Source organism: Rattus norvegicus, chromosome 14 (assembly GCF_021556685.1).
Source record: "Rattus norvegicus strain SHRSP/BbbUtx chromosome 14, alternate assembly SHRSP_T2T, whole genome shotgun sequence".
NCBI lineage: Eukaryota > Metazoa > Chordata > Mammalia > Rodentia > Muridae > Rattus > Rattus norvegicus.
Window position 1 is genome coordinate 102,032,318 of NC_141547.1, and position 25,895 is coordinate 102,058,212.

The window sequence follows — 25,895 nt, forward strand, 5'->3', positions numbered from 1 at the left end:
CAGCTGTCCTCCGGCCTCCACATGTGCTTGCACCACGGTATGAATAAAATGTAATGAAAACTCTGTGAGGGAGGAAACCACAGTGCTCGATCTCAGTGTCTGCTCTCACAGTCTCTTCTTCCTTACCTCTGTGAGGGCACTGACGCCTGCAAGCCAGGAGAATCTCACAAACAGCAACAGGGAGACTGCTGCCTCTTCGCGTGTGGAAATGAGTTTGGAGGGGCAGGGAAGGGGACAGGTGTGGGGCAGTGTCTTGAACACTGGTGTCTAAGAGTCTGATCCCATAGTGAGTTCCACGACAGCCTGAGCGACACGGTGAGACCCCAAGGGTCTCAAACAAACCCACCCAAGAATCCTTGAAAGGGCTTTTCAACTACATCTTGAGGCTACTGTTTCCAAGAGTAGTTATAGATAGAAGTACATTCTGAGAACAAATAGCTACCCCTTAAAAAACGAAAATGTTAAAAAAAAAAAAAGAAATTTCACTGATATTTTATAAGCAAGTAGTAAAAATCTAACAAGCGTTTTTAGAAAATAGTTTATTACATCAAGAAAAAAATCACAGTATACAAAGATATTACAAAAGTAACACAATATTCATTCTATATAATAAAGGGTATCTTGACATTTAAAAAAATATTTCATCTTGATACAAAGCTTAACTTCTTAGGACCAACATCTGAGAACTTAAAAAATATTTTTATCAGAGCCTTAAAATTCATTCATCATCAAGCCTATACAATCATTTTCAAATGCAGGCAACTTAGTGGTGGAGTACTGACACTAACCCTAAGTTGTATGCAACCCTGGGTTCAATCCCAGCGTGAGGCTCCTCTCCTCTCCACAATCTAAGTATTTTACATCCGGGGAGGTGTGTGGCATATGCCTGTAGTCCTAGTACTTAGAAAGGAGAGAGAGAGAGAGGCAGGTCGATACTCAACTTAAAGTCAAAACAACAGCAAAGGGTTCACCGTTTTGTTGCAGTCTATTAGCCCTAGCCAACAGCGTTTTAAAGTTCTTGGACTGATGACTGATTGGCTGAGGTCTCCGTCTTCCACGGGTTGGAGCTACAGGATGTATTGCCACAGCTGGTTCACTAAGAGCAGCGACGAACGCCATCGAGAGCCCACGGTACCCCAGCCTTATCTCACTCCGTTTACAGGAAGAGTTGCATTTTGGTTAAAGAAGCTTAGGAAGAAATTAGCCTAGATAAATTTGGTGTTTCATCAAATATTATGTATCTGCAATTTGGTGTTTCATCAAATATTATGTATCTGCTAAAAACTCAATTTAAGAAGTAAACATTTCTTTTATTTTGTTTATGATTCTTTTGTTGTTGTTGTTTTGGTTTTGGGTTTGTTGCTATTTTTTGCGACAGGTTTTCTCTGTGTATCCCCAGCTGGCCTCAAACTCACTCTGTAGACCCGTTGGCCTCGAAGTAACAGAAATATGCCTGCCTCTGCCCACTGGGTGCTGGGATTAAATTTAGGAGTGTGCTACTGCCACCTGGCTTGTTTGTGATTCTTTAAAGTTCCAAAAGATAAAATAAAATAAAATAAAATAAAAACAACAAAAAAAAATTTCCTGAAGTTGTTTGGGAGACAGAAGATGACTTCTGTGAGTTCCAGAACAGTCAGGGCAACACAGAGAAAACCCTGTTTGGAAAAAAACAAAACAAACTCAACCTCCCTAAAACAAAACAAAACACAGACAAAAAGGTGGTGAGGACATGTGTGGGTTTGTGGTCTTTTTGCATACATGAAAAAAATTAGGTCTTCTCCACCATTGACCTCGAGGTTTAAATTCTGCGCTCAGCTTAAATATTCAATTAAAGGGATGAACACAAGGAGTGCCTTTGTGCCTCCTGGCCCACTGCTGCATGGGCTTCTCATTCATAGATACAAAAGCATTCTAGCCCCTTCTTTACACATCCAACCTCTGAGCAAACCCGAAATCTTGCAGTGGCGGCATCACAAAAGTCAAAGGACTCCCCAAAACTCTCAACTTCTACAAAGAAATCAAGTCACAAAATTCCAAAAGGAAAGCCAGTAACTGACTTCCCTCGGTAAGAAAGTGTGCTCTGACAGAGCGAGGTCCAAAAAAAGACCTTCTCCATAGGGGGCAGTTTAGACGTCTGTCTAAAGAGAAACCTGTCATAATCTCACAAAGCGTTTACCCACCCCGTGATTTTTCTCTGGGTTTGAGTGACTAGGAATGTTTGGGTAATACACTAATCAGGGCCCATGAGAAACAGCTATCGGTTTCGTTAACTCAGTGTTTCAGTTCAGACAACACAAAACACACCTGGGACGTAGGAAGGCCAGGTTTTCATTTCTCTGGGTCTTCAGCTGTAAATCATAGGTGCTCTATCACCCGGCTGCATCGCAACCTGTTTTCCACTTTATATTCTGAGGTAAGAGCTCACAAAGCTGTTCCCTTGCGCTCACTCTGCACACTCTGCAGGCCTTGAACTTGTGATCTTCTGTCTGAGTGTCAGAGGACCAACAGCTCCATCTAGGCTAACTGACTACAGTCAGTCTTTCTTCTTTACCTTGTTTCATGCTGTCTGATAGCTTATGGCAAATTTTCAACTTATGATTAGAACTTGGTATGGTAGAGACAACCTGGATCACCAATTTTAAGTCTCACCAGGGAAAATATCATGTGGCCGAGGCTGCAGAAACACAACACAGCATAGGAAGACAAACTGACAGGCCAGTTACTCCACACTAAGATTTTTGAATGGAGAACTAGCAGGCAAATGAAAAGGTGGCTAGGATTGGAAGTCAGCAGGCTCTCATGATAGAATCAGAACAGCAGAACCAGGAGGAATGGAGGAGAACTTCTGGGGTCCCAAACATAGTAGTTACATAGTCTTTACATAATCCAAAATTCTTCAAATTATACCTTAAACTCTGTCCATGTTTATGTGATTGACTGTATGTGTGATTCCTCTTTGAGAACAAGAGTTGAATACCATTCTCCTCTTATATTCTACATGGAACATGGTACATTGTATAATATACAGTTACAAAAATGTCACATGGCTTACATGAATACAGGCTACTAACATGTCTATGCACAGTAAACTGTCAAGGGGTACCACTGGGGTACTTGGAATTTCTACCTGATACTATATATACTGTTGGTACTACAGTTTCTGAGAGAGCTGCTTTGGGTATCAAAGAGCCTCAGGGTAGTTTACATACTTTCCTATTATAATTTTATTATTGTTGCAATTCTGGGTATCAAACACAGGGCCATGCTCTACCATGAAGCTATGTCCCAGTCTTTGCATATTTTTTGAAGGGGGAGGAGGAGAATGGAGGAGGAAGAGGAGGAGGGAGAGGAGGAGGAGGAAGAAGAGGAGGAGGAGGAGAAGGAGGAGGAGGAGCAGCAGCAGCAGCAGCGGTTGGCCAGAAGAGAAGTATATCTCACAGGAAAGATGATCTGGCATCATTACTTTCCCTGCAGGGTGAAGCACCTTTCCCATTAAAATCAAATATGATCATTATATGTATAATCATCCCCCCTTTCTAAACATTTATTCAGCACCGGTTAGGCCAGAGTCTACGTCAAGTGCTAGAGTCCCAGAGATAAGTGAGAAACACTTAACTGACTACCCTGCCCCTCTCAACTGTGGCAGCATGACCAAACCCTGCAGAGAAGCCTGCTGGTAAGTGTTGGGAGCAGAGGCAGAAAAGGTTATATATATATATATATATATATATATATATATATATATATATATATATATATATATACACATACATACATACACACACACACACACACACACACACTACCTGTGGGAATAAATTCAACAGGTCCCAACTACAAAGTGTAAGAGGAATAAGCTATTAAAAAAACTTAAACAAATGGAAAAGATATTCATTGAAGAAAAAGAATAAAGACTTGCCAGTAACAGAAGGGGCAGATGCATGACACTGAGTAGGCAGACTCAAAAGCAGGTCAACCAGATATGACTTTGAAGTCTCTACTGAATTCTCTCCGTGACAGCAGTAATGTCATGAGCATTCGGATAGCAGGAGAAGTTGTGGTGCTGAGATGCACACAGAACAGCCCATGCAGGCTGGGCTGGGGTTAGGAACGCACAGGATCCTGTTCATCAAAAGGTGATAGGCTGTGGACAGCACAGATGAAGAGGGTGAAGGCTGATAAGGGACGGGGTGGGGCGGACTAAAGGCCGAGGTGGATGGAGAAGGAGGGAGTGAGAGAGATGGAGGCACGGACACTTTCCAGGTGAAGACGTGGAAGGACAGGGTGTGATAGGGGAAGGGTTCTTGGTACTTGGATGGGAATATTTTTCAGCCTTTCCTTTTAAGCTCAAGAAGATATTTATTCTGTTCAAAGAGAGCAAGAACTAACTGGTGATACGAGGCTACTGGGAACAGGAGGAGGGATGTAGTGCACAAGTGAGATCTGGAAAAGAAGGCCAATTCTCTCAAAACACGTGAGATACAAATGCAGCCAGACGCAAAGGAAAAACGGGTCGATAAATGCATTGGAAGTTATACACTGAATGCTGTGATCAGTAAGTAGCACCTGAGAATAAAACATCAATTGAAAATGCTCTAAACACAGATGTAGACATACCTTAGTTCACCTTACAGGAAAAACTGAAATAAGTCGATGTGCAAGTAACATCTGCTGAGCTCCTTAGTAGCTATGTCCAGGTCTGTCAGTGTCACTAATACAGAGTGACTGCAGTTAGTCTGAGCTGAGCAAGTATCTCAACTGTGAGAAGACTTCTCCCAGCAGAGACCCATCTTTCATCCCTAGTACCACACAAATCTAGTGTGGTGGAGCACGCAAGCAATCCCAGCGCTGCAGAGGCAGAGCAGGAAGATCAGAAGGTCAGAGGAGACGGGGAGCTTTGGAGGCACTCAGAGGAAATGGCCTTCTGCGTTTAATGATGGATGAGAAAGATGTGGGAGGGAGAAGCATAGAGGTGACACCAAGGCTTTTGCCTCAGGAACTGGAAGCATGGCATAGAAATGTGCAGAGTGGTAAAGGCTGAAGAAGAAACGAGTCCTGAGAAAAGTTCAACACTCTGTATGGATATATTGAGCTGAAATAAGTTTGTTACTTAGTCTCTCCTACACAGGGCTGAACATGGGCCTTGTACACATTAAGCAAGCTCCAGCACTGAGTCACACGCTTGGTCTTTTCTCTTCTTTGGGACAAGCTTTCCGTAAGCCGCTCTAGCTGGTATTGAGCTTGCCATGTGTTCAGGCATCTGTGAACCTACAATCTCACATACAGAGATCACAGACATGAGCCCAGGATGCCTGGTCAGATTCTTTATAGATAAGTAGACAGGCTTTAAGAAATCAAAGGGAGTGAGAGCATCTAAAAAGAAAAGGCTCAAGAAAACTTTTTCTTGAAAATACAGATATCAAGCTAATTTCACATGTAACTTTAAAGGGTCTAAATAATATAAAATAGTACAAAAACCTTCCATACCTTGAAAGCTTACTTTAACACACACACACACACACACACACACACACACACACACACACCCTCTAAAATACCAAGAAACCTCAGAAAACCCCTTAGGGGTCACTTTGGCCTATGGGCCTCAACAACAATGAGTTTATTTCCCAATGGCATAGCCATTACATGTTTTACTTTAAATCTGCTTGAAAGCAAATATCCTTTCATTTAACTAATACATTATAAAGACCCATAGCTGGTCTTGGGGAAATACAGAAAAACAATTCGCATCAAGCACATGTACTTCAGGCATATCTTTTTCAAAGTAAGAAACAGTGGCAGCTTTAAAGTTCTGACATCTGAACTTCCTCTTAATAGTCTGTACACCTATTTAAGTCCTACAACTTATATTTTGAAAAAACCATACTCGAAGGAGTCGCCCAACTGCTCACTCTGCAGAGCATCGATACCTGAGTACTGACTGCTCTGGGCAAAGTTAGGATGATGTGCGTCGTTTGCTAATCCGGGTTCATTTGTCAGACCATTATCTATACAACTGAAGTGGGGTCTATTGAATGTATCCGACTGTGAAACAAAAACAGAACTGGAACTGGTGCCTGCTGCTGACATACTGGCAGTAGACATCTGATGCAGTTGTCTCGGGTCTCTTGGGTCTAACCTGGAGTTACAGGAGGGGTTTTCAAGATTGACACTCACAAGTCTTGGGTGATCAGTGTCCCCCATGCCATCAGTGCTGCTTGTCATCACACTCACAGGCCGATTCGTCAGCATGTTGACGTCAGAAATACTGTATAAGTCGGTCGGTGACATGGACGGCGTCTCCATCCTAGCCAGGTTATCAGTACTAAAAAGGCAAGCATTAGAGGCACTTAAGTCGTTCATGCCAGCCCCGTCTAGGAACGGAAGGACACCTTGTGAGTTAGAGGAAAGCTGTCCGGCCGGGAAGCTGCTCAGGGTGTTAGTACTGCCTGGGTGTGAGGTGGGGTGTGTCACCGGTGACCAGCTTGCAGGCTGATGGACCATGGAGGGCATGGCTGACGGGTGATGTGGCAATGCATTTGAGATGGACCCGGAAGAAGAATAGTAGGGTTCAGCTTGCCCTGGAACTCCTGAAGACCTGGGCGTTTCCGGTAAAACTGTACCATGAGAAAACAAGTTGGATTCTGTAGAAGAAAAAATATATTTTACAGAGCAAGATGAACAAATTGATGTAAAGTATTATTTCTGAATTGAAATTATAAAAACATACTAAAACCTTCCTAGGGAAGTGACGCATTCCAAACAAATTAAAGCACACGAGTTATTACCTGAGTTCAAGACTAAACTCTGTAGCATGCAGATGGTCACAGAAATACATGCAAATGATTTCAGAGTTATTTTGGCATATGTAATTTTCTTCTAGTTAAACATGAGAATCAGGTGTCCGAAAGCCCAAATCATCTTATAATTTATAGCCTCTGCTTTCGGGGAGGATGGAGAACATGACCCTGAGGTCTTACAGAATTCCCCATCACGGAAAACTGAGGAAAAATGCCTCCATTTATTTATAACTGCACAAGTACTATGAAAACCAGGATAAAGAACCCATTTAAGGATTCGTTAGGGGATTACAGAATACCCTCTTTAAAAGGCAGATCGTTTTAAGGTTTGTGTCGGGAAAACCTCTGTGGGAACTGTCCAGCTCTGCAGCTGTAGCAGAAGAGAGAGGGGACTCTTGGTCTGGCCTGGGGCTGGGCACGGCAAGTGGTTGGTCAGCATGCCACAGGTCCTACCCTAGCACCATTTTAAAATGGCCGTGAGAGACAGTACACAACCAAGGGCGCTCAGCCATGTTCGACAGTTCAACAGTTATAAACAGGTGCCTATCCCCGAAATATAACAGTTCCAACACAGCCTTCAGAGGCCCAGTCTCAACAGTAAGAATGTGAGGGACTGTGGGGAAGAAAGAGATTTAAAAAGAAGTTATTCCTAAAAAACGCACAAACAGTATTTTACAGGGATAGAATACCTTTTTTGATGAATCTTGTTTCTCCAATTGACTCCAGAGGGACAGCTCTTGTTTTCTCAGGGAAGTGACTTGGTATGATACGTTTTTCTATTATTAAATGTATTTTGAAAAAATAGTTTATCACTTTAAAAATTTAAAGACAGAATAAAGCAAGTAGAAGACATTTACTTAAATATAACTCAATCAAAGTGTTCTTACCACAATCTTGCAGCAGTTTCTGAAAAATGAGAGTCGTCTTTTGCTTCTTTGATTTATTGCCATAGGCATCTGATTGGAAAAGAAAGGGGAAAGCAGTGAACCATGGGATTCTGGCTCCCCCACCGTAACATGCGCTCTATCAGCGGCATACGGAAGTCTTAAATACACGTGAGTGATACAGGCTTCTAAGTACGTTATTGTACAATACATCCATATCGGTTACAAAGGACACTTCACTTTTAATTTTAAAAAGCTTAAAAATAGTCATTTTTCAACCTAAAAACACCTAAAAGTTAACATGAACTAACACAATCAACCACAATAGATACAGCTTTATGATTAACAAATTTCCCACCTATAAAAGGGTTCAAAAAGTACAAAAAAAATTCCTAAAATACATACATAGAAAATATGATCTAACAGTTCAAGAACTCTACAATTATTCAAACTCTCCTAAGAAATGCAAAGACTATGAGGAAAAAAACAAACCAAGACAAAAACATACAACTGAAAACTTCCAAGGAAAAAATACAGATTCTGAATATATAAAACTATACTGAAATATTTATTTTACAATATTGCGAACATGATCAGCTTAAGACAACGATCTATTCTTCAGGAGAGACTGGGACTCGGTCAGCTCAGCACTTGCCAGTGCACATAAAAACCTGAGCCCAATTCCTAGCACCACATTTAAAAAGGCAGCAGGGAGTGCACAGGGCACACTGCCGTAATCCCCATGATCAGCTAAGAGTCATCCTCATCCATAGCTCCATAGGGAGTTCAAAGACAGCATGGGCTACATGAGTCTGTTTCCAGTCCACCCACATGTGCGCACACCACACACACACACACACACACACACACACACACACACACACCTCACACACCCCACACACACCCCAAACACACACATACACCACTACACACACACACCACACACACCCCACACACACCCAAACACACACACACACCTCACACACAAACACATACACACACACACACACGCACACACCACATACCTCACACACACCACACACACACACCACACCACACCACACACACACACACCACACACCTCACACACCACACACCTCACACACACACACACATACACACACCACACACCTCACACACACACACACACACACACACCTCACACACACACACACCACACACCTCACACACACCACACACACACACACACCTCACACACACCACACACCTCACACACACCACACACCTCACACACACCACACACCTCACACACACACCACACACACAAACACACACACACACCTCACACACACACATACACACACACACACACACACACACACACACACACACACACACACACGTCACCCCCGGCTCTCGTCTACCTTTTTCATCTGGCAGGTATCTGAAGTCCATAGACTCGCTGACTTCCTGGTCGGAAGGCCTCCGCAGCTGCATTTTCACTGTCACGGGCTCCACTATGGCTCTGCAGTATGGAGGCGTCCTGAAAACAATGGCAACTTGGCGGTGCACATCAGCTTGTGAAAAAATACCTTTGGCTTCCCAGTCATTCAACACGAAACGAACTTCTATATCATCTAGTGAATAAGAGGCCAAAGAATAATGACAATGGGGGAACAGTAAAATACATATACTAATCAAACATATATTACTAATTCAATTAAACAAAACTGATAAATACCTTTCTGAACTTTGTCACAGAGCAGAAATATTTCGTCTCCTCCCCTGACACTGCCACAGTTCTTGTTCACACGACAGATCCTTAATTCTGCAGTATTTGGGGCACCTAAATGCAGAGGATTAAAAACAGTGGGTCTCAGCACTGTCTTGTAATGCTAGTGATGAAACACCATGACCAAAGGCAGCTTGAGGAGGAACGGGCTAATTCACTCATGGTTCCATGTAATAGTTCATCATCAAAAGCAGTGAGGGTGGATTGCAGAGATGGCTCAGTGGTTAAGAGCACTGGCTGTTCTTCCACAGGTCCTGAGTTCAGATCCCAGCAACCACATGGCGGCTCACAACCATCTCTAATGGGATCTGATGCCCTCTTCTGGTGTGTCTACAGAGACAGCTACAGTGTACTCATATAAATATAATAATAAATAAATCCTTAAAAAGGAAACAAACCAAATATATTCTTAAATATCATATTAATGAGTTCTTAAAATTAATACATAGCCATATAAAATCATGCTGCTGAACAAGGTGGCACAGGCCTTTCATACCAGCACATGGGAGGCAGAGGCAGAAGTAGAGGCAGGTGGATTTCTGTGAGTTCAAGGGCAGCCTAATTTACAGTGGGAGTTTAGGACAACCAGGACTGATACACAGAGAAACCCTTTCTTGAAAAAAAGAAAAAGAAAAGCAACAGAAGGAAGGAAGAAAGGAAGGAGGAAGCAAGGAAGGAGGAACGAAGGGAGGGAGGGAGGAAGGAAGGAAGGAAGGAAGGTAGAAAAGAAGGAGGAAACAAGGAAGGAGGGAGGGAGGGAGGAAGGGAGGGAGGGAGGAAGGAAGGGAGGAAGGAAGGGAGGAGGAAGGAAGGAAGGAAGGAAGGGAGGGAGGGAGGAGGAAGGAAGGAAGGGAGGGAGGGAGGGAGGAAGGAAGGGAGGAAGGGAGGAGGAGGTAAGGAAGGAAGGGAGGGAGGAGGAAGTAAGGAAGGAAGGAAGGAAGGGAGGGAGGGAGGAAGGGAGGGAGGGAGGAAGGAAGGAAGGAAGGGAGGGAGGGAGGAAGGGAGGAGGAAGGAAGGAAGGAAGGAAGGAAGGGAGGAAGGAAGGGAGGAGGAAGGAAGGAAGGGAGGGAGGGAGGAGGAAGGAAGGAAGGGAGGAGGAAGGAAGGGAGGGAGGGAGGAAGGAAGGGAGGGAGGGAGGAAGGAAGGGAGGAAGGGAGGAAGGAAGGGAGGGAGGGAGGAAGGAAGGGAGGAAGGGAGGGAAGAGGAAGGAAGGGAGGAAGGGAGGAGGAGGTAAGGAAGGGAGGGAGGAAGGGAGGGAGGGAGGAGGAAGGGAGGGAGGGAGGAGGAAGGAAGGAAGGAAGGGAGGGAGGGAGGAGGAAGGAAGGGAGGAAGGGAGGGAGGAGGAAGGAAGGAAGGATGGATGAAAGAAAATATGTAGCTACTGGAAACCTAAGTGGGGCTTGGGGTATAGCTGTGTACGACGACCTGGTTCAATTGCTGGCAGTGTTTAAAAGGAAAAAAGAAAAGAAAAAGAAAAATGTGATTGAAAAAGGTTCAAGATACATTGTGAGAGAAAAATTGGGGAATCATGTAACACAGTATCGTCTTGAACTCCTATTTTTAAACACAGCCAAGGAAAACTTAACTCCTGATCTGCCTGCCTCGACTTCCCAAGTGCCATGATTATAGGCATGCACTACCACGAAGGATTGAAAAAAGGTTTTTTAAAAGATCACTGATCCTTTTTTTTAAGTTGCCAAACACAGTGGGTGAATGAGAGTGCTGAGAAGGATGGTGTCTGTGTTTGTTCAAAGGGACTGCAATGTGTGTTTGAGGACAGTGGCCATTTTGGAGGGGACTAACAGTCATTTGCTATTCTTCCTATATATGTGTATATACTTGAGGAATTTTTTTCTGTAATGGACACTGCTTTATTTATTTGTTTGTTTGTTTTGAGACAGGATCTCTTTAATAAGATTTAATAATAATCTTATAATTTTAATAATAATCTAATAAGATTTAATCCTGGAAATCACAGTGTAGACCAGGATGGCCTTGAACCCACAGAGATCTGTGTCTGAGTGCTGGGATTAAAGACATGCACCACCACTGGCTTCTTTTTGTTTCTTGAGATGAGGTCTCAACGTACATCCCATAATGCCTTCAAACTTTACCTCTGACTCAGACTTCTGGTTGCTAGAATTATATGTGCAAACCACTAATCCCACCTAATGTACTCCTTTTCAAGTTATGAAAATCCTTTAGACCTTTCAGCAGTCAAGGAAACAAGACAAGCTAAGAGTACAGACATAAGAAAAAAATCAAAGCACTTACGGTTGTCGTAAATCGGGTTGGAAACAATGGGAGGCAGCGCGGTTGTGAAGTTACCATGTTCATCAGGAAGGAAAACTTGGAAGCACAGCCTCACCACATTGAGGTCGCAGTCTTCAATGTCCAGCAGCTGCTGTTCAGGGACTGAATGGTACAATCTCAGGCTTAGAGCGGAGAACACATAACACTAATACTTACATAAGACCAAAATCCTGCTGTCTTTCTCTCTCCCCAACACCCAATAAGCTCAGTCTGCACCTCTGTCTGCAGAGAACTAGGATGGTGTACCGTCTCAAGATTAGCTTTCCTTACAGCTCATTGTGCACTCACTATTTAACCGCCTATGGTAAATTGTAGCCATGCTCAGGGAGAGACCACACCAGAGACCAGAGACTTAAGGTCAGAACCATAAACTGACCACCATAAAGCAAAAATCTTAAATGTGGACACAATTCATAGGTGGTGGCAAATAGGCACTCTTCATTTAACACAGTACTTCGCCCAGTCTGTAATTATCTTCTAATCTAGCAGAAACCGTCATCGTCCGTGTTCTTATAGGTGAGACACGGATTTTAAGGAGATGACGTTATTTGTCCCAAATTTTACAGCTAAATAATAGTGTGGGAATTTGAACCAGAGGGGCCATATTAACTATGCCCCGGCATTTTAGAGATGCAACGAGAAAAAGATACCGGTGATCTAACTTAATGTGTAAATCAAGTCAGCTTAAAAACGAACTGCACATCGGGGCACTTTTACGGTCCTGAAAAAATATAAAACCTTGCCACAGAATATTGCAGGTGAATAGCCTCTTTGCACTGATATTTGAAAAGAAGTCCATTTCTAAAACAAAATATTGCTGCCTTTTGAAATATTCTAGGCCTGTAGCAATACATTATTACTAATATATGTCATATTTTAAAAGCACGAAATTCATTAAATTACATGAAAAATTTACTTGGAAGGGATGCAGCTATCAAAATTAAAAGATTAAATTTGAAAAATAACTAGCTAAATTCCCCAGTCTTACAGGTGATGAGTAATTTAAAAAAAAAAAAAGTATCTCACACAATGTCAGTCAAACAGTCTCAGGAGTTATCCTAACACTGAGATTTCTTCCAGTGTCAGCGTTCTTAGGCCTAACATTTGGGTCTATGAAAACATACCCGTACAACTAGAAAGGTCAAAATGGGGCTGAGAGAAATAATTCAGTGGATAAAGTAATTTCCTTGTAAGTACAAGCTCAGCCCTCCAAATCCATGCGATAAAGCCAGGTGCAGTAGTAAGGCTCCTGGGTAATAATTCCAGGCTGGGAAGGCAGAAGCAGGACTATTGGTCAAGCTCTAGGCTAGTGAGAAACACAGACAGGCAGACAGGCAGACAGGCAGACAGACAGACAGACAAAATCAATGAATGGCTAGGTGCTCCTGAGTTTACAAATAAATTTATGTTAATAGAGACAAACTGTGTATAGTCATAGAATGGACTAACACCCAGCAGTAAAGAACAAACTGTGGCTATACACTCCAACAATACACACTGCAAAAACAGTAAGACCAAATGGACCCAGACAGGGAAACATATAGACTAGAAAAGAATATACTTCCAACTCTATAAAACCCTAGAAAAGTTAGGTGTGCTGGCGGAAAGGAATGGAGCTGTTGACTGGGGCAGGACATGAAGGAGAGAGCTGACTAAGAAAGATCAAAGCCATTTTGTGGGTGGGGAAATGTTTCTTTGCCTTGAGGTTACATGAGAGGCTGTATCTGGGTGCAGGTATTTGCCAATGAGAGTTTAAAGAATTAAAGTGATATATAAACGAAAAATAAAATGGCTAATAACCTAAAATATAAATATAGTTAGCCACACAATGATTCTATCAAAGGCAAGAAATTCTATTTTCACAAAGGATTATCATTTGGGGAATTTTGTTTTGCTCTTTCTCTATGTAGAGAGACCGTTTCACTGCATCAGTATCATTCCCGTCTCTGTACAACATGGTTAAAAATCACTGATGACCAGGGACCACAGGCGAGCCCTGGACTCAGTACAGGGTGAAAGCTCGACTGAGAACTGCCTGGTCTGTGCACACGCATGTACAGATAAGTCATGTGGAGGGCAGAGATCAGGACGACCGCCCTCCACTGTATTTTGAGACAGGGTCAATCGCTGAACGTTGACAGCCCCAGAAATCCACCGGGAGCCACCTCCCTTGTGTTGGGAATGCCTAGCTCTTTCCAAATGGATGCTAGAATTGAACTCAGGTCTCACGCTTATGTCACAGGCTCTGTACTTACTTAGTCATACTCCCTACCCTGAGCTAATTTTCTACAAAGTCTGAGCCTCATCCTGGAATAGAAGAAATATCCCTTCTCTCTCAACCAGTACAGCACCAGACCTGGACTTAAGGTTTTTATCTTACATGGCTGTCACCTTCAAGTACTGAGTCTATCCTAGCAGGCAAAGTCTTAGGAACTCAGAATCGCTGAATGTAGCATCTTCGTATTTTCACTAAACACTGAAGACAGGAGTTTTCATACAGACTGATTATCCACAGCTACGCAGACAGTTTGAGGATGCCATCTTAAGTAGCTTGAAATACACACGTGCTCTATCATGCCTAGGCAAACAAAACTAGTCAATAGCGACGGAGGGCTTTAGAATGGAGATTTTAAATCACTCATCTACTCAACAAAATAGAATGCTAAAAAGGTACCAGATGCCATAGCCAAGAGTGTCATAAAGAGCATGTTCTTAGGGCCAAGGAAGCAGCCCCCTTGGCAGAGCGCCTCTTCAGCGCACACAAAACCCAGAGTTCAATCTCCAAGGACGCAAAACCAAGTGTCACGATGTACGTGAATGATCCCAGTACCGGGAGGTGGAGCAGGACGAAATTCAAGGTCATTCTTGGCTACATAGTGAGTTTGAGACCAGCGCAGAACACATGAGAGCGTGTCTCAAAAGCAGAAACAAAACAAACAAAAACACAATAACAACAACAACGACAAAAATCAAATGTTTAAACTGGGAATGGTGGTGTATGCCTGTAACCCCAGCAGGAGGGAGACTTGAACACAGAGAAAATCTCAGGTGGGGCATCTGAAGTTAGTCTTTGTTATGTCAAGATCTTGTCCCCAAAACAAGAAAATTAAAAAAAAATGCTTACTTAGTAAATGCTATTCATGATAAAATGTACAGAACAGTAGGACCTATCTTACCAATACAAAAACATACTTCAAAAATAAGAGTACTCGTTGCTCTTACAGAGGACCTAGGTTTGTTCCAAGTCACATCCTGGAGATGCGACTCACAACTTCGACTCAAGTTCTGGGGGATCAGATGCCCTCTTCTGCCCTCCAGCTACGTATGTGGTACACATACTACATACGCACGAGCAAAACACTCATTAAAAATTGAAAAGAAGTCTAAAGAATATTTTGCGTGGCCAGGAATGGAGCTCATGCCTGTTATGACAACTTGGGAGCCAAAGTTCAAGGGCCCAAGGCCAGCCTCAGTTAGACAGCAATTCAAGTTAGCTGGGCTGTAGGAGATCACTGTGAAACAATGGTGGTGGTAAGGGAGGCCAATACTTTATAACACAGTGTCCCTTCAACACTCGGAAGGCAGGGTGAATCCTGACAGCTGGCAGACAGGCATAAAGGAGCAGCATACCGAAAGAGAATCAAAAAAAAAAAAACAAAAACAACAAAAAAAAAAAACCAAAAAAAAACAAAACCACTTGGAGGAGGTTTCATTTGGGGGTTTCTGTTTGAGTGAGGGTGGACGGCTAGGAGTTCATGGCCAGTCTGGGGTGTACACACTGAGTGACAGGGCAGCCAGAGCTCCACAGAAAGACCTTATGTCAAAATAAACAGCAAGGGAGGGCATGAGGCGCCCACTTAAATATAAGCCAACAAGTGGAACTGTCATATAAATACAAATCACAGTGCATTGATATATAAACAGTAGAGGTGATGACAAAACGCTTACCATTGAAAGGATTGATTCCTGCGCTAATTCTTAAAATGATAGCTTCTTTCACTTCTTTTTTCTTTACACACCGAATACCCAAATTTTGAAAACTAAAAGCAAAAAACAAAACTTTCACAATCACATCATAGTCAAATAAAACCGTGACAGAAATCAAATGTACTCCACACTGAGAAGTCATCTTCCTACCACACACCAGCTACGGGGTCACAGATCCTGTTTTTAACTGTGAAAATAAAGAGACACGAGAAACAGACGTAGGCCTGTCTGAGAGAACTGTTAATGCAAAAATCGAGCACTCGGGGATATGCTTTACCCCAGCACTAGGGAGGTGGGGGCACGGGATTACCTTGGCTACCTCTCAAGTTTGAGGCTAGCCTGTGATTATGGGAAAACCTGTCTTGAAAGACCAAACTGAAAAAGTATATTGCGTCCTATATAACTCTCAAATATACTATTTTATAATTACATTTTGACAATATGCCTAGTCAAATATACCAAACAAACTAAAACTACCAAGAAGCAAAATTTCACTTTCCAACCAAATTCATGATCAATTTACTAAAATTGGTGTATCAAGAGGTACAAAGACAGCCAGATCCTGAAATATGCAGGTACGTTTTGCTGAACTTATAGCAGTGTTAACCTTTGTATTTTTTTTAAAATTGTATAGGAGCAACTAGTGCATTTAAAAAAAAATCTATATATATATTACCAAACTTAAGAGTCAAGTGACCGGAGCTGAGCATTGGTACCTGTGGCTTCACGAACATTCCAGAGGTTTGCTAGCACCACGTGGGCACAGAGGCAGTCTGCCAGAGCTGAGCGCCCGTAGCCCCATCGACACACAGTTGTCCACCTTGACGAGGGACCAGACTAGCCTTCTTATATCTAATTCTCCCTGATCCTTTATGCAGCCTGCCTAGCTCGGCACTGAAAAGTGTGCCATGATGACATGGCTGGCAGCTATACACGGTCTGGCTGTGGGCCCTAGCCTGGCTTCCATGTTTTCATAGACTACAGAGTTTTCACTCTATGCCATGTTATATGATTACAACAGAGGAAATGAAGTATTTTTATTAGAGAGGGTTGATACAATATTTAGCAACAATTTCAAAGGGTCATTTATGGAAAACTCAATAGCTACAAATATTACTCATTTGCATATGTGTGATACAAATCATGAAGGGGACTCCCCTGCCACCACCCAGTCATACTTGTTCCCACATGGAAAAACCATGACATCATTTGAGATGGGTGGGTGTGAATAAGGAAGCAAAACTCAACGATAAGAACATCACGACTTCTTCAAATTTCGTTTGGCACTTGCAGCCAGAGGCGGCCTGGCTCGCCTTACTCCATGTTCACACTGCTCTACGCTCATGCTCCGTGCTTGGCACTCACACCTGTGACTTCATCAGCATCGAAAATAACTTTACCACTTCCTTCCTCCTCCTCCTCCTCCAGTAACAAAAAAAAAAAAAAAAAAAAAAAAAAAAGTTACGAATTCTAAATCCTTTCCTGAAATCCTACAACAAAATAATTCTTCACCCTAGCACGCACGCACTACTTGGCTTTCTCTCATCTGGACGATCGTATCTGGTAGGTATAGAAAGAATATGAAAGGCAGTGGGGACTTTTAAGATGCTGAGAGCGAGGGTTAGCGTAGTCGTGCAGTGCTTGTCTAGCACTCGCCACCACCCGGAATCAGCTGGTACTGGAAGAAAGAGGAGAAGGGAAAGAGGCGAAAGCCCTTGACTTAAGGAAACCAAGAATCACGGGACATCTGATCGTTCACTCAGTGTCCACCTTCATAGTCATTCGACACGCTTAGGGTCCCGCTGTGCACTGAAACTCTCGAAAGGAACGGAGAGAAGTTTTTCTCCCTTTATGGAGCTGAATGTCTGGGATGGGGGTGGGGGGTTGGCAAACTCTAAATCATGGACCATATTCAGTATACTGCTCGTTTTGCACATAAAAGTTTGTATGGAACGCAAGCATGTTCATTCACTCACATCTTTTGTCCCTGCTTTCCTGTCACTGAGTAGGACATCGAGTGCAAAGAGCCTACAAGGCCTATGATACTACTAGTCTTTAATGGGGAGGGGAACACCCATAGACAAGGAGAGGGGGAGGGGTTAGGGGGATGTTGGCCTGGAAACTGGGAAAGGGAATAACAATCGAAATGTAAATAAGAAATACCCAAGTTAATAAAGATGAAAAAAAAAGAACTACGGAATGAGCAAACAAACAAAAAACAACCCTGCTAGCTCGAGTCTTGTGAACTACTAATCACATGCAAAAAAAAAGTAAGACCTGAACTAGAAAGACGAAAGAAATAGATAATAAAAAGGCTCCTCTGAAAGAAAACTGTGAGTAGAGAAAACTGAAGAACGGTCTCATGCCCACGATGTAAGACGAGGGGTACTAAGCAGGACAGCGGAGGCGCACTCCTTTAGACCCAGCGCTTGGGAGGCAGAGGCAGGTAGATCTGAGTTCAAGACCAGCTTGGTCTACAGAGTGAGTTCCAGGATACCTAGGGCTATAGCCAGGAAACTACAGGTTACAATTAGGTTTGTCTTCACAAAAATCAAGAAAGAGTGTTTCAAGACGCAAATGACTGACTAAAACACTGCTGGAAGGCCGAGACACGCAGGCAGCAATCTCTCTTGTCAAATGTGCTTGTTGTGTTATTAGTAAGAGGGACTTTTTTGGAGACAGTGTCTTGCTCCGGGATAGTCACACATTTTTTTATAGATCATGCAGAATGAAGAGATCAATCACAACGTATGTTTTCTTTACTTTCAATCATAATAAAGAAGTACGCCTCGCCAGATATGGTAATGCATGCTTACTTATAATCCCAGGGCTCTGGGGGCTGGGGAAGGAACTACAAGTTGGAAGCCAGGCTGAGCTACCCAGTGAGATTCTGTCTTAAAACAGTCAAAATGTAAAAATAGGAAGTGGCAGACAGGTAGCAGTCGGCGGATTTCTAGCCTAACGTGCAGAGTCTCACGTTCAATCTGCATAAGCTGGAGGTAGGGTCTTATGGCTATGATCTCATACCTGTAATGTCAGTACTTGAAACTCTACAGGAAACTCTGGCCTAAGAAAAAAAATAAAAGCCAGGTGGAGGTGGCACATGCCTTTAGTCCCAGCACTGGGGAGGCAGGGATCTTTGAGCATGAGGCCAACCTGGTCTACAGAGCGAGTTCTAAGACAGTGAGGGCTACACTGAGAAACTGTTTTGAGAAAAAAAAAAAACAAAAAAACCCAAAATAATAACATAAAAAATCCTCTTGCTGAGCCAGATAGGGGTGTTTCCTGTAATGTCAGGACTTGGGTGTTAGAGGCAGGACTATAAGTACAGTCATTCTTCATAATAGGTTTGAGTCTAGCCTAGGCTACATCAGGAAGAGCGTCTACTAACTATCATGTGTGGTATCTATTAATAAAGAGTGAATGCAAATGTTAAAAACAAAAATTTTAACATCAGGTTGGTGAGACAGCTCAGAGGGTAAAGGATATCTGCAACCTGGGTTTCGTCCTCAGGGTCCACGTGGCAGAGAAAAGAACCAATTCCACATGTGTCCTCCCCCCGGATAAAAATAAAATGTAAAGATACATTTTATAGTAAATTAAATACAAAACTAATTTATTTGGCTAAAAACTAAAATTATCTGTTGGTCCTACTGCTGAAGATTTCCGTCATTGTCTACTTACAACAGAGGTCTGCGTTCCGGTCCAAATTCTGCTTCATAGTACCCATCTCTGCAATCTTTTCCAACTAAATCGTGAGGATGGGGCTTATAGGGGTCATTCTTTGTCACTAATGTAATTCTTACTTTTCCTTTTCCATAGTAGTTCATAATCTGAAAAGAGAAATTAAATAGACAACCTGTAAATATATCTTGTGGAAGGCTGAAGCAAGATCAGCACAAGTTCAAGGCCAGCCTGGGCTACCTACAATAATGCCCCAGCCAGTTCTACATATCATAATGCCCTCTTTTAAAAGCAAGCAAATAAAAAGAACTGATCCATTAATTTAAGTTCAATTTATATAATGTGGTCAGCAAGTCATGAAGTTCAAACATTCGGCAACCTGTTGGAGATTAAAGTTTTCAGAGAGTATTGTCAACAGGGAAACACACCTTTCGATTCCTAAAATGATTCTTTCTGCCCTAATTTCATCTAGTTTTATCATCTTATAAAACTTTCCTTTTAAACCAGGTAAGTGGGCTGAGCACTGTGGTGAATACTTTTAATCCCAGGATTTGGGAGGCAGAGGCAGGCAGATCTCTGTGAGTCCAAGGCCAGCCTGGTCTACAGAGTGAGCTGCAGGACAGCCAGGGCTACACAAAGAGACCCTGCCTCAAAAATCCAAAATAAATGATTCTCACATTTACCAGACTTTGGTGGGCGAAGCTTGCTTCTTAATTTAAAACTGTCTGTTGCTATGCACTGCAATGCACTGGCCCTGGCTGCTTCAGGAGAGGGGTGATCCTCATGGACACCAAATGATGCTATGTAACCTTTACCCCCAACTTATCCTGATTGGTCAATAAAGATGCCTATAGCCCACGGCTGGGCAGAAGGGAGATAGGTGGAGTTTTGGTTCCTGGGCTTGGGCACTGGGGCAGGAGACAATGAAGGAAGGAGGAGAAGGTGGAAAGAGAAGATGCCATGGGGTAAGTGAGTCATGAAAACATGGCCAAGAGGGCTGGCCAACTGGTAAGAGTGGCCCAGGCAGAACATGGAAAATTGTAACTCAGGGTTATTGATAGGAAGTAGACACTAATATCATAGAGGGCAGACGTCTGCCCAGCTCTACTGTTTTAAAGGCTTATCATAAATAAACGGTTTTAAGTTTTTAATCTGGGAACTGAATGATCCAAGGCAGAGCAAAAACCTGATTATATATATATTTACTACAGCAAAAACCTATTAGGACAGAAAAGAGACAAACCTTACATATAGTTTTGATGCATAAAGTACTAAGGGCTGGTGAGATGGTAGACAGGTAAAGGCACCTGCCACCACCAACTTCAACCTCTGGATCCCACAGTAGCACAAAGAGAGAACTATCCTGCAAGTTGTCCTCTGACCTCTACATGTGTGTATATACACAGAGAGAGAGGGGGGGGAGAGAGAGGGGGGAAGGAGGAGGAGGAGGAGGAAGGAGAAGGAGAAGGGGAAGGGAAGGGGGAGGGGGAAAGGAAGGGGAGGGGGAGGGGGAGAAGAAGAAGAAAAAGAAGAAGAAGAAGAAGGAGAAGAAGAGGAGGAAGAGGAGGAAGAAGAAGAGGAAGAGGAGGAAGAAGAGGAGGAGGAGGAGGAGGAAGAGGAAGAAGAGGAGGAGGAAGAGAAGGAGAAGGAGAAGAAGGAGAAGAAGAGGAGGAGGAGGAGGAAGAGGAGGAGGAAGAGGAAGAAGAAGAGGAGGAGGAAGAGGAAGAAGAGGAGGAGGAGGAAGAGAAGGAGAAGAAGAGGAGGAGGAGGAGGAAGAGGAGGAAGAGGAAGAAGAGGAGGAGGAGGAGAAGGAGGAGGAGGAGAGAAATAAAAGTGTCAAAAGAAAAAAAAAAAAGCCAGCGTTCTCTGAGACCACATTGCCCATGAAAATCCTGTGGCAAAGGAAGGTGAAAACAGAAGTAGGTTTTGAATTTCACCCCTGGCTATACCCACACCATAGGTGAGGGGAAAGCTGGGATCTTGGTGGAGGGTGAGACCACAAACGGAGCAAGACCTGGACCTGCCTTTCTGAGGCACCTCCTTCCCAAAGTATCTGAAACATCCTCTCAAAACATGTCTGAAAACCGTCTCCAGAGCTGCAGTGTCTGTCGTATGCTGCAGACAGCAGCAGATGTGCTGTGCGCTGCCTGCACTAACGTCCAGATCTACCAGGATACACTGGAGTAGGGGAGTAAGGATAAAGACTCTCTCCTCTGGAATGCTTTAATTTAGGAACAGAAAATTTCTTAAGAGGAGCCAAAAATGACTCACAGGGTTGGAAGAATAGAACTCTAAATTAACTTTTCACTGTATCTTTCATGTGAACACCTAAAAAGAATTCAGATAATACAAATCAATATTGTTGCAAAAAAATGTGATTTGGAAACATGAGGTTATGGGTCTGGAGTGACAGCTCAGCAGCTAAGAGCACTGACCATCTATAGGACCAGAGTATATTTCAAAAAACTAGGAGGGTTTGAGTGTTTCCACAAGGAATGATAAACGTTTGAGGAGCTAAGTGTGTTTAACCTGATTGAAGCATTACATGATGCATACGTGTATCATATATTACATGGCATCCTGTTAACATATATAATTTAAGCATATATATATATATATATCAGTTAAAATATAAAAACAGAAATTTGGAAATCAATATACAACTTGGCAATTGACTTATTTTTTAATTTTGTAATTCTTCTTAGGTTCAATAAAATTAAACTGCAAATAATAAGCTAGTCACAAAACAGTGATTTCAGATCTATGGATGGAATATTAAGAACCATATCTCAAAATCCATTCTGAGACAGTGTCTTCCTTTTATCCATCTGCCCACCACGGCCTCCCAAGTAGATGAGATTTTGGTGGGTGACACTGCCCCTGATGTGCTAGTAACTTTGTTTCCATTTGTTTGCAGTGATAAGGTCTGGCTTGAATAGTCTAGACTGGCCTGGAGTTTCTTATGTAGCCAGGCAGTTCTCAACTCAATACCTACCTAGCTTTGCCTCCCAAATGTTTGTCACGTGCTACCATTGCAACTCATCATTCAGGTTTTTAATTGGAACTCAAACGATAAAACTAACTAGGCATGACTGCCCATGTCTACAATTCCAGTATGAAGGTGCAGAGGCAGGAGGCGAGGTCACTACAAGATCGGGGCTAATTTTGTTTCAAAACACTAAACATGGATAAATAAATTATAAAAATGAAAAGGCAAGTGTATATGATGTATAAACATAAAATATAAACATACCTAATAAATATAGTACATTTGCTAAATTTATTTCCAACCCAAAAACTGTTTTTGCAGGCTAGGGATATATATCTTAGCGGCAGAACACTTGTTTGGCATTCCTAAGATTCTAGGTTCAATCCCTAGCACTGTCTGTCAAAGAAAGAGAGAGACCAGCAGTTCGAGCCTGTAGCAGCAGCACTCCTCTAAGGAGATGAGAATCAGAAACAGAAGAACCCTGGAAGCTGGTGGACCAGGTGTCTAAAGTGGAAAAACAGCAAAGACGCACTGTCTGGAAACAGAAGAATGAGACAGAACCCACCCAACTGTCCTGACTCCCACGGGGCACTGAGGTACCCAAGTGTCTACATTCACACACACAAGACGAGCATACGCTCACACACTTCACACACACGCAGAGAGAGTGATACTTTAGACGATGCTAATAACGCAAGAGTTTCAGCGATCATTATAAAGGCATGATTAAAATATCAAAAGATGATCCAAATCTACCTTTAACATATACACTAACTGCACTCGCCAATATGCGTAAAGAATGCCTTTTCCTCATCAAGTGCTTTGTGTTAACAGAAGGGATTGGCTCCTAAGCTGTCAGGGTGTGATAAGCCCTGCAAATCACTGCGGTTACATTAATACATGAACTATACAGCAGGACAGAGTCGACAGTTTTAAGAGATCCCTATACATCTAGCTAATGAAGAACAAGCACAAAAAAAGGGGGGGCCCAGAGCATGGGCTTGCGAAAGACGGTTAAGAGACTGACTGAGCCTTCAGCCAGGCGGTGGTAATGCACACCTTTAACTCAGTACTTGGGAGGGAGGCAGAAGCAGGGAGATCTCTGGCCAGCCTGGTGTATGGAGTGAGTTCCAGGATAGCCAGGACCACACAGAGACCCTGTCTAGAAGACAATAAGACAGAATGAAGCACTAAAGGCGAGATCCTGAAGAAAGGCCCATTACCTGGATAGACGGGTAAGTCCGGTTGTTGTCTGTGCTGCGCTCCCCTGGGATGCTGCCGGCTGAGCGACCTTCACACTTGTACCTAAACCGCATGCCCCTCTGCCTTGGCTGTTCAATGATTTCCACGTAGGGATTATATCCGCCTGAAAGTATTAAAAAGAGCGGGGCGATGAGATTAGAATGGTAATACGATGGACTTTAACAGCTTGGTTTTCAAAAAAAACAGACACCGAAAGATCTTTTTCCTTCCCCACATTAAATGACAAGGTTAAAAAAATGTAATCATCAAAGGTTAAATGAGGAAGACACCATTTTCTTGTACAGACTGAGTTTCTACGTAGTAGTGACGCATAACTGATTAGTGCTCTGCTGCCTAACGTCTGTACCTAATAAGTGCATGAAGTTCTCAGGTAACAACTTTTAGAGTCACCTGCCCCCTGAGGCCAATCAGAAGATTTCTCTCCCAACATTTCCCAAGAAGGGCGAAGAACACAGTATTCAGAGATACACTATAGTCCAAAACCAAGTAAAATGTACCTAACTGCTTTGTTTTACACTACCACTGCGTGAAAGGACATTCCCTGAAAATTAAAATATACTTATTATGTCCTTGTATGGGCAAGTCTGGAACACCAAAGGATCTGTACGCAATATCCCAAAACAGTACACTGACTTTGGGCTCAACTACAGTTTCAAATTAGTTCTATCTAAATCTCCTCCAGAATGTAACATACAGTGTGGAGTTAATAAAGTCATTTGCTTTCCATAACAAATGTAATTCATATGCTGAACACATGCAACTTAGGATAAAACACTATTAATAGAACTATCAACGTGAGTGTGTTGAGTGAAAGAGGCTAATCGAAAACAAGCACACACTATACCACCCATTTACATGAAACTCCAGATATGTAAGCCAATCTATAATGAAAGAAAGCTGAGCACTATTTATCTAAACTTGGAAGAAGAGAAAGTTTGTTTTAATTGTATGATATGTGTGTGTGCACACACATGTATATGTACACACATACATATTATATTCTAAGTGTGGAGGGCCTGGCCTTTAATCTTTGCAATCTCAAAGACAGAGGTAGGCTGATCTCTGTGAGTTCAAGACCAGCCCTGTCTATATAGTAAGTCTCAGGCCAGTCAGGAGTGCATAATGAGATCTTGTATCAAAAAACTAAAAGACAAAAAAAGTTTAGATATAATTATTACATTACAATGAATTAAGTATATGTCAATAAAACTTTTAAAATATATGCATCTCCACCCTGTTTTTAATTAGCTAAGTCATGGAAATAGAAGTTCAATATAGACAACTGTGATTTTAAGTTAGGGCGGGTAACCATGTGATTTTATTTTAGGAGTATAAATTCCCCAAGCCATACATCCATTTCACTAAGGCTTATCCTGTTAGAATACAAACGAGCTTCAGAGACGGTAAAACAATGACTTTTTTTAAAAATATAGTATGAGATGAGGTCTATTCCAAACCAGACCCTTCTCTTTCCTTCTAGAATTTACTATGTAGATATTGCAGTGATCCTCCCACTTCTGCCTCCTGAGTTCTATTATCAGGACAAAGTAAGATGCAGCAAGAGTCCAGCAAAGGGTTGGGGATTTAGCTCAGTGGTAGAGCGATTGCCTAGGAAGCGCAAGGCCCTGGGTTTGGTCCCCAGCTCCAAAAAAAAGAACCAAAAAAAAAAAAAAAAAAGAGTCCAGCAAAACTGTGTTAATAATACCTTCTTATTAATATTCTCTGTAAAAGATGTGTGTTAAATTCTCCCCAATGTCACGCAGACAAGAGGCGGTCAGTAAATGGGACGACTGTACTTCAGATGCTCTCCAGAAGGCAGTGACATCACCACCATCACAACTGCTGCTCTGAAGGACTTTGTACCCGACAGCAAGCAGTGATGGGCACGGGCCACCATTGTGTTAGCGTACGAAAGGGCGAAACTACCAAAGTTCTGCAGAAAATTATAATAAGAACAAAAGAGGATCTAACAGCTTGAGAGAGGGAAAATGTAACAAGAGTGGAAGGCCATTTTAGAAAAGGGGAAGTAACTGTCCATCCCATCAACCACCAATGGAAGTGGAGCGATTCCACTCTTAGAAAGAGAACCCAGAATCCAAGTGCATTTGGTGATAGGCGTTTCGTTGTACACGTGAAGAGAAATCAGTGCTTTAATCAGGGAAATCACAAGCTCAAGTTAGCTTTCTAGAGTAAGAATTCTGAGGTAGTAGATAGATTACAAA

General features: G+C 42.6%; 1 protein-coding gene across 3 annotated transcripts in view; it reads right to left on the reverse strand.

The window, feature by feature from the left end:
• Positions 1–524: 524 nt before the first annotated feature.
• Positions 525–25,895, reverse strand: part of Rel (REL proto-oncogene, NF-kB subunit) — a 30,626-nt gene continuing 5,255 nt past the window's right edge. The window contains 9 exon segments of one of the 3 annotated variants that reach the window (NM_001421314.1): positions 525–6,644; positions 7,490–7,576; positions 7,688–7,756; positions 9,070–9,282; positions 9,387–9,491; positions 11,712–11,852; positions 15,699–15,790; positions 19,422–19,570; positions 23,634–23,776. In NM_001421314.1, the coding sequence (NP_001408243.1) occupies positions 5,866–6,644; positions 7,490–7,576; positions 7,688–7,756; positions 9,070–9,282; positions 9,387–9,491; positions 11,712–11,852; positions 15,699–15,790; positions 19,422–19,570; positions 23,634–23,776 (1,778 nt within the window). In that variant the 3' untranslated portion in view covers positions 525–5,865. 3 annotated transcript variants of the gene reach the window in all.